The sequence below is a fragment of the Petromyzon marinus genome, chromosome 36 (genome assembly GCF_048934315.1).
Source record: "Petromyzon marinus isolate PM22_M1 ecotype Great Lakes invasive population chromosome 36, UKy_Petmar_22M1.pri1.0, whole genome shotgun sequence".
In the NCBI taxonomy this organism is placed as follows: Eukaryota; Metazoa; Chordata; class Hyperoartia; order Petromyzontiformes; family Petromyzontidae; genus Petromyzon; species Petromyzon marinus.
The window spans coordinates 5,160,065-5,170,265 of NC_133702.1; the positions used below are offsets into that span (position 1 = coordinate 5,160,065).

Consider the following 10,201-nt stretch of genomic DNA (forward strand, 5'->3'; position numbering starts at 1 on the left):
GGCCCATTGACTGTAGATGTTCAAAAAAAGGCACACGTCTAAACTTACGCCGCAGCAGAATACCACCACAGTGCTCGAATGAGTCCAAAAATGTGTTCACATTAAAATTATTGTATCGCGTTCTACCAAATTAGTTGAGACAAACACTTTTTTAAGCTTGTTAACATTTAAGCAAGGATAAAAAAAATGTTCTGCGCATGTAACCAAAGCACCGGGAATGTACCCGGTCTCATTAGATGTCGGTGGTATGGAGGGTGCTTGGAGGGGTGACCGCCATGCATAACAGTTGTTATAGGCTGCAAGGGCTATGTAGTGGACAAGAGGCAGTGCAGAAAAATCCATCGTCATGTTTTTAGCATCTCTGCTCCCCACCTTAACTCGCAAGGTGTGGTATGGTCATGTAACCCCTACAAGCCGCAAAGTGTAAGGAGGCACTCATTCCGCAGTGGATTTACAAGAGGATACATTTTCTGCAATCTGTCAATCAATAGTAAGGCACAGGTATATATGTTACGAGACCTGTAATGAAATCAACAAGCAGAAAATCCCAAAGTGTTTATTATCTTAAGGACCTTCAGATGCGATAGGTCTTATGGTGCCAGGAATGGGTTTTAACTACAAGGCCAGCAAGTATTCCCATTGATTTAAAAAGTCAACTTTGCAACAACAAAAGATTAGGGCCAAACCAATCACTTGCTAAATCATCCTGAAAACATCCTGCTCAACAGGCATCCCTTTGTGAGTGAACCATTGCAACTGAACAGAGCTCCCCCTACATACATACAAAAACATAATCTGTATTATATCCCAGATTAGCAATTGCGTTTTATTAGGTCAGATTTTAAAATCTATTGGATTAATGAAGTGGAAACAAACAGCTACTCAGCCAAGGCTAATTCTGTGGTTAAAGTTATTTGCAAATGATTGACATGTTTTCACTATATAAAAGTAACATTGCAAAATTAAGGCCATGAATTAAAAATTGATGAGCTCTGAACTTGACGGGAACTCAGAGGTTATTGTTGGGGAGGGCACTTCCACCGTTAATCCTCACATTATAATGAAACACAATTAATGCAGCTTGAATAAAGCTAAATCAGGCTGGACCCTCCTATGGAACTCAGCAAAAGCTCTGAAAGGTCATTATGAAAAATAGAAAAATACTACAACATCCCTATAGCCTTTTCTTTCCCTATTTCGACTAAACATTATTCTTTAGGAGGCAGAATAGATAAAGCGGTCATGGCAATGGTATAACATTGTTATTTTAATCAGTATTCTTTTAACTTAATACATTGTTTTTAAATGTGCAGGTGCATTAATTAGGGAACCATTAACCCCCACTGGTATGGCAGCAAGAGCAGTTTATGCGAAAGCTGTCGCAAGAGGTCACACGTTCGGCGGAATGGTCCTTCGCTGACTATGCGTGATGAATGAATGAATAAACCCACACTAAATGAGCCATGACGCTCTGTGGACCTAGATGCCTGGTCACTTGCTTCATTAACCGGAATCATTCCCTTACCCTGTGGCCAGGGGGAGATGGGTCGAGATATGCTAAAGTGAAAGGTGTTCATGTTGTCACTGGTTAGGTCAGACTTATTGAAACTCAAAACTATTATCTTTGTCAACCTTTCTTCGAAAACAAGGCGCATGCATCTCTTTTGACGCCATAAAGTAACTCCACAACGGGTTAAGGGATGAGTATGTCGGCTGGGTTGAGAAGACGGTTCGGCTATGTCAGGCTGCTATGGGAAACCAGGCTGTCTGCTGCATTGCCAGCTATGTGCCAGCACCCAGTGCTGGCACATAGCCAGCAAAGTTCCAACTGGCTGTGGAAATGAGACAACAGACAAGCCAATGGGCCAACTCTTCACGGATGCCTGCCCATGTTTTGTTCTTAAATAAGACATAAGGCAATGGTGGCAAGATGTTCACTCAATCTTGATTTTATTTCCAACTATGTAACTTCATTGTCTTGGTTCTTTCGGTAAAGTCACGTAGAAGGGAAATAATAAAATACTAAAAAATAAAATACTAAAATAAAATTCTCACAACGTTTCGGCCACAACACAAGCAGTCGTCCTCAGGTGAAGAAACAGAGCTTAGAGTCGCGGCATCTCTTCAGAAAGGTGAGAGACTTCGCTTTAAATCGAAATTTAACCGCCTCTACGGGGAGGGATTACACATAACCTTGAGATCCTTCAACAAACTCCGGGATAAGAAGGCTCAGCTAATCGAGTCTCTCACCTTTCTGAAGAGATGCCGCGACTCTAAGCTCTGTTTCTTCACCTGAGGACGGCTGCTTATGTTGTGGCCGAAACGTCGTGAGAATTTTATTTTATTGTTTTATTTTTATTATTTCCCTTCTACGTGACTTTACCGAAAGAACCAAGAAGATGAATCCCTGCAGTCATGAAAGTTTTAAATCGAAATTTACGTGACTTTACCGAAATAACCAAAGAGTAAAGATGTTAACTCGTTCGTCTGGTATGCAGGAGGTCGTGGGATTGATCCCAACCCTGATGCGTGTATATTTGGAGTTGGCATGTTCTCCCTGTGGTCACGTACATTATTCTCAGGGTCCTTCAGTTTGTTCCTCCACATTTAGAAACAGGCCTCGAGTATTTGGCTGCTATAAAAGTCCACGTGACAGGCCACTTTGTTTAGCTATCATTTTGTGGCCAGGTCACTTCTGAAAAAGAGCTAGTAGTGGGCCTTACCTGATAAAAAGAAATACAAATAATATAGTATAAAAATACAAATCTTGGCAACTACAATTCTTATTAGGAGGTATCAGACTACTTGCAGAAACATTAATATTACTACGTCCATTTTTTGGGTGGAAGAGGTGGCACAGTGGTCAACATGATGCGCAATGAACCCGGCAATGTGAGTTTGATTCCTGACCATGACTAACATCAGTGATGAGTTGTCTTAACCAGTCCTAAGTGTCCCCCCGTTCACCAAGCCACACGGCACAGCATGGTTAGGCAGGGTCAAACTACCCCTGTTAGCGACACATAGTAGACAGCAGCCTTCTTCCAGAGTGGAATGACAAAGGGCTGTAAATATATTTATTGCAACTGCTGCAACTGATTTATTATTAATGTTACGTAGTTTGTTGTCCTTCCCCTGCACCTCCGATTAGCACGATTGGCTACGTAGGGTATAAAAGAAGTTCAACATTCATACATACGATATATGGAACAGTTAATTTAATTATATTGTACTTGTACTTAATTTGGACACCATAAAGCCATTATTTCCACAAGCTAATGCAGTTAGTACAGACTTCCGATTGGCTTTGGATTATTAAAGCTCACTCTTAGCGGAGACATCTGCTATTTGAGCTAAAGCGTTACACACTAATAAGTGACACGAGAACGTGTATAATTTTTACTGTGAACGCACATGAGCCGGCAGCCCTTTAGTAACTTTGCACAAGAAACCCACTACAATTTCTTTACAAGGCATATTCCAAATTGTCAGAGCAGAAAACTGTCATAGTTTAGGGGATGGAACCAAAATGAGTACTACTTGAGGTGGCAAACAGTTCAGTAAAAGGCAAAGGTGAATGCAGCCCTACAATTGCTTGCTCATACCACTGCTGTTCAAAGGCTTTCCACTCGAGCAGTCGTTCTTAACCTGGAGTGCACGTACCCCCTGGGGGTGCGAGAATTCCTGAGAAGCCAAGGGGTACAAGGCTGCAGTCAAGGTAAAGAACCACTGCACTCGAGGGTATTTGGCACACCCTTGCTGTCTCGACATAAAAAGGTGGAAGTACCATCCACCTTACACTACCACACGCGACCTGCGGGTGGTAAAATGCTGCCCCCAATGGTAGGGATCGGAGGTCACTTCAAGGGATGTCAGGAGTCGTTTTGTGATATCTGCTTCTGGGAGCAATTCTCTAACACAGATGGTTCCATTGCTCTGCGAGAGACCAAAATAGGTTGTTTGGCTCTTGACATGACAACCGATTGCACATTGGAGATACAATTGCGGAATATTCCTAAAATGATGGAATACATACAGATATTCTAATTTGTGAATGCATATTTTCTACTATTTGGTAGCCTTGAGATGTGGCCATATGTATACGTCATATACATTAATACGTGATTGTATTCTAAAAATATATATTTTGTGCCTGGACTGTTTGAACAAATGTTAACCTTTATTAATCCAAACGATGCCAATGTTGGTAGAGAGACTGACACCAGCATGTGCACATAATTGTTATTTGGGAAAGTACATAGATATGGTATCTTAATGGCTACTACATGCCAATATTAACTGTTCGTGCTTCAACCTGCAGTTTACATGGCCATTCCCACCAACACGCTTCAAAATAACCTCAACTACGCATCAAGACATAGACCTATTCATACCTATGACCTTATCCATAGCTTAAGCATTTCCTTGACTAGATCCCCATTTGGTCAGTGACTCGTTGGTCCCAGCCATACATGCAAAAGGCAGGGAATTGGGTATTGGGCCTTCCCAGTGTTTGAGGAGTACAATTGAATTATGTGCAAGAAAGTTGGCTTGTTTAAGTTCACCTTAAGAGCTTTCAATAAGCATAACCACATACCAATGGCAGCTTTTCCCCAGATGTGCACCCTGCGCAGGCCTGGGGGCAGGATGATGGTGGCTTGCGGTGCCCCTGGTGCAGCCCCAGGAACCTTTACAATCCACGTGGAGTCATCCTCTGGGCCAGGGCGAGGCCTCGGCTTGTACGGAGGTTCTTTCTCAAACTCCTGGCCCCATGGATTCCACTCCATCCCATCATCTTCCTCCTCCACCTCGTCCACTCCTTTGCCAGCCACTGCATCCACTTGTCCAGCTCTGCCCGCTATATGCCGGTCTGTTGTACAGCACGCCAAATGAAAAGAAAGCAAGATATCAGATTGCTGCAACTGGCATTTTCACATTAATACGAGTTAATGAAAGACAGCCCTTGCACCGTTTCATCTGCTGCCAATCAATGATAAAGAAAAACAAATCCACTGATGGGTGAAGGCCTCCCCACCCGGTGTTGGTCATGGATGTTGATTGACGATACTTCCCCATGCTGGTCAATACAGGTTGGCCTAGGGGCAGGCCCAGGACTGGTTAAGATATCACTCGCCAAAGTTAGCTATGGCCAGGAATCGAAACCAGGTCACCGGGTTTATACTAGAATGTGCTAAACGCTGCGCCACTGTTCCACCGGCTCACCAAGAGACTTATTCTACAACATGAGTTGTACATGAAAATTGCGTTTTAGCAAAATTAGGCTGTTGAGCTTTTATCACTTTCAAAAAACCCTGTAAATTCAGCTCATAAAAATATTGCACACTCCGGCGCATGCGCTACACTTTGTCATTAAAAATGCCAAGGTTTTTTCCACCACGTTCCAGGAATGACCAATTTATTAGTTACCTGGCAAATTCCAGCAGGTGAAAACTAATTTTAAAACAGACTCGCAGTGCATGCTTAAGTATGGGTTGATAGACAGCAGTATGATTTGTGCCCATCATGAAGGGAACATTTCAGCATTGCAACAACTCAAAGTGAACACCAGGGTCAAAGAGACATGGGCCGCCTGTTATAAAAAAAGAGATATCTTGCATCCATCTTCAGGGGCAATCCATGCCAACATTCCTGTGGGAAACAGGCAGGTATTGTGCAATTTTCGATGATGGATCTAAGCTCAGTCTTGATGGTATCAGATTTATGTCCAAATTCTACACTTGTGGAATTCAGCAACACAGAACGTTTGACATGTTTATACAGCAGATGCCTGCATATCTACCATTGCACTGAAAAAGCAGACGAGGTCATCGGTCTGTTACTTGAGAAAAGCATGTTTAATGTACAAGAGTTTTTTTGGGGTTAGATCGCGTAAATGTCGTTAAAACCCGCCACCACCCGAAACAGCCAACAAGTAAGGGTTGTCACGTAAACAGAACGTGGCCAATTCGTCACTAGTACAGCACACCGGTGTGTTGGAGAGCCAAGCCATAAAATGTACAATCTGAGTACGACGTTTCGCCAGTAATTACAACTAACTTCATCAGGCAACAGCCAGATTTGTGGAGAAGTCTAATGGTTTCGTTCCTTAGAGGCGTACATGTGGATATCTAAATTCTGTGCTCTTGCGCAAAGTGGGGGGAGGGGGATCTATGAGTCAATGTAAATTATGCATGTGAATTATGCGAGCCCTTTGATCTTGACATGTTCTGTTTACGTGACAACCCATTCTAGTTGGCTGTGTCGGGTGGTGGCGGGTTTTTACGACACATTTATATATTTACACGATGTAACCCAAAACAAACCTCTATTATGGATATTGGTCGCAAAAGCCTACGTGTTAAAATGTTTCATGTATATTGTACAATGCTGGAAACACCTTTCTCAAGTTAAAGTATCCTGTAAGTATTGACTCACTTTCCCAATACTGTGACATTTCCAGCCATTCTATTGAAGGTAATGAGGGTATTCACAAGAGTCACACCATTTGTAAACTTGTGACCCTGAAATATCTTCAATCCCATTTCAAATTGGAGACAAAGCATGAATTGTCCTAATTTTTTATGGGAAATATAAAAGATAACTGCAATGTACTGTGAATTAATCACAAGAAATATGTTTGGGCAGTGCATAACTTTTAAAAGCCGGCAGGTGGTTCACACATTAGAAGATAGGTCTCCAGGTCGTAGCACACAGTTGGAGCCTAGGGGAGAAAGATTTTATTTCATCCTCAATCAGGAGCCAAAAAATACCCATGGGATAATTTTGTGGTGAAGGCTGAAATGTGGGGAAACCTGCTTTCTTATCCCTGTTCATCAAAGGACTTGCGGCTTTCCACACAGAAGACCATTCACACGCGTGAATCAGTGTAGCACAGGTCAACCTTTATGAATGTTTAAAAAAGCAGCAGAGATGAGAGGCAAGAAGATTCGTAAGATCACACCACCTTTTAGTAAACTTTATCCATGACACAACACAAATGTTGCGAACCGAGAAAGCATAAGACTCTGATGCTTCAACATACATCCACCAGCCACCTCAAAAATAGCAGATGCCTTACTGGTAAAATGTAAACAATCTCAAAAACACATTACTTACAGCTGTCACCACAAAGCAAATGTCCTTAAAATGTGAAGAGGGAGTAGGCGTGTTACAAAGCAGACACTGTACGAACTTTTGCTTAGACAAACACCAGCCCATCTGTTGTGCATGCATTCATTCCAGCCCATACGTGTTCATCAGCCAAATTATCTAAACCTTCATTACAAAGAAATGTCGATAAAAGTCAGCCTTTATATTGTAAACAAGTTTTTCAAGGTTAAAAACGCATATGTGCCGTGCAAACTATGTCCAAGTTCTTTGGACACGTTCACCGTGCGTGGGTAAACTTGGCCCTTGTTACTACTCATCACGAAAATATATACACCATGTTGAAAACGCACACTCAAAATGGGTGAGATACTCTAGTATGGGCTTCTGGAAATTTACCTGCAAACGCAAAACGAGTGTGTGAATGCTGATAAAACTTCACATGCTCCTTGTCTATAATACAAAACAGCCGAACGAAATGTCCTTTGTAAGTAAGTAAAATCACGTGTGTTTTAGCCGGTGTAGGACGTGGCACTCCATTGCCAGCCCACAGCGATGTGTACACACAGACCCCTGTCTCTTGCTCACAACCATCTTCTTCTGTGCAGTAAACCTTCTGGACTGCAGGAAATAAAGGACATTTGAAAAGCAACCTTTTAAAATGCTGCACAAACACATGGGGACTGTTCATGAGAAAAGGCATAAACTTGAGATTTGCCTATATTATACCAATTGCTGAAAAGGTCTCGATACAGTTACTACAACTTAATTAGCGAAGCAAACGGTAAAATATATCTGGAGTGATTAAAATATGTTATTGCTGAGTTACAAAACATAGGCGTCATGAGTAAAGTTTTGATTTATATTGTTTCTTATCCGATATGTACATGCAAATGTATTGTAACACATCAAAACATATCAATGCATTACATGTCAGATTACTGTAAAGTTTAAGAAGTGTTTGCAGCCTGCCAACATCTCTGCAGGCACAAATGGTGCATAACTTTTGTACAGTTCCCATGATTATGAACACGATTCCAACGTAGAATGTCATATCAGCACCAACATTATACAATGCAGACCTTGAACTCATGGTTGTAGCAATGAGCCTTTGCAATCCGTGTGCATAATCTAAAGCTGAATTAGTTTCGCTTACATATTAGCTAACAGACATTCTCTGTTTGGCCGTGTTGATAGTCTTAATTAATTCGTGTGTACCAAACATTTACATTGAATGCCTGACTCGCAATGTTATATATTGATCGTGTGTATATAAATCGTGTATGTGTGTGTATATACTGTGTAGGGCTGTATTGGTACAAAACGTGGTTTTGACAGCCGCTTTTAAACCTTAGATTGGAAAATCATTTCTTCAGAACTGCTTATGTTTACTGTCCGATAAGCACGGTTGGCTACGTACGGCGCGAAAGAAGTTCAACACGCATTCAACATACTGTACACGTTTCGTAGACTTGTTGAGCTTTTGCTCCGGTGTTGTGTGTGCGGGGGCTGCAGGGGAAGAGGCATTATTTGGTGGTGTTGTGCGGTCGTGTTGTGTTCCACAAGGATGCCGCCACCACCACCACCACCACCGACAGCTGCTGTTATTTGCTGGCTCATTTTGTGCTTGTTGGCTATTAAAATTCAACGGCGGTGGAGACCGCTACGCGTTGTTGTAAACTGCACGCCGTCATACGCGGACACAGTTGCATAGTTCGCGGTGGGTTTTTTTGTTGTTGTTAAAGCTGTCGTGTACGCGGTAATCTCTGCGTAAGGCTTACACAATGGCAATAAGACGCATTAACACACCGCACTGTACAGTACACATACTGTACACAATTCAACACATTACTGTATTTGGTAATGCTGCTGCTCCGTTTTTTTGCAACGGGACAAATAACACAAAATAAAACCAAAATCCAAGACGTTCAATAACGCCGTGGCTTTTTTTTTAAAGGAAAAAAAAACATTAACAAGCGACGTTTCGGGCAATGACCCTCGTCAATAAAGCACATCGTACAGGCCACACACAATTAGGCCAGCATGAGCTTTAGCCTGGCTCAATAGGCACGCGTCCAGCACAAAATGCATTGAGTGGCGGCCGTTACACACGTGACAAGCCGTTAAACGCATAACTTTGTCCGCGTTGCAATTAACCGTGCGTTGCTACTTTGAGCCATCTCGTAATGCACACGCGTTTACGTAAAATTAATTAAACTAAACCGCGTCAACTTAACGTAACAACAGTAAAAACACAACACGCCGGGGATACAATTTCGTAGAGAGCATTAGCAGCCGTGGCGCTCTGCGGCACGCTTATTGGCCCAGCGGGTCAACGTGGCCTCCGCGATCGCGAATCCCATTGGCCGAGCCGCGAGACACCCGGCGGCACGCGTGTATCCGGGCTAGTAAATACAAAACGAGCGACACCTCCAAATAGTAACTGATGATTTTATATTTAGTACTAATGATGTACAATACCCCCCAAAAAACACACTCACCTCCAGGGCTCGCATGTGGCCGCAGCGTGGAGGCGGACTGCCTGGCGCCGTAGAACACCACGTAGGCAGCGTAAAGCGAGAAGGCGCAGTAGGCGCCGCCCGCCACGAAACAGCACCGCCGCTTGCTCAGCCGCATCGTCCGCGGCGTCTGAGCTTGCTCGCCCCAACCGCCCGGGCGTCTTATAGGGGCGGTGACGTCACCGCGTTGTTTGCGGCGTGACGTCATCGCGCGGGTTAACGTCATGACGTCGTTACGCGAGGTCCATATTTTTTTGTTTTCTATCACGTTAATCAGAATTTAGAATTTATATTTATCGCGGAGAAATCCGATGAGGTGTGAAGCTCTTTTTCACAGGTGTCCAGCAGGGGGCGGGTCAGAAAGTTACAACAGCAAGCAGTGCAAAAAAAAAAGCCGATATGAGTGCAAAGAATAAGAAAGGGTAAGCGAATCACTAAAAGTAAATTAGCAAAAACTATCTCCAAATTTTTACTTCCTTAACTTTGACATTGACAAAGCCTTAAATACATTCCAGTAATTGGAAGCAGCCATTATTGCAAAAGCATAGGTTGTCGGCCAATGTTTCAAACATATA

The 10,201-nt window shown here is 42.8% G+C and overlaps 1 protein-coding gene across 2 annotated transcripts in view; it reads right to left on the reverse strand.

The window, feature by feature from the left end:
• Positions 1–9,772, reverse strand: part of RXYLT1 (ribitol xylosyltransferase 1) — a 34,798-nt gene extending 25,026 nt beyond the window's left edge. The window contains exons 1-2 of one of the 2 annotated variants that reach the window (XM_032966628.2): positions 9,609–9,772; positions 4,598–4,870 (exon numbers count right to left, since the gene is read on the reverse strand). In XM_032966628.2, coding sequence (XP_032822519.2) covers positions 4,598–4,870; positions 9,609–9,744 — 409 coding nt within the window. In that variant the 5' untranslated portion in view covers positions 9,745–9,772. The other variant, XM_032966629.2, reaches the window with a different exon arrangement.
• Between the last annotated feature and the right edge of the window lie 429 nt (positions 9,773–10,201).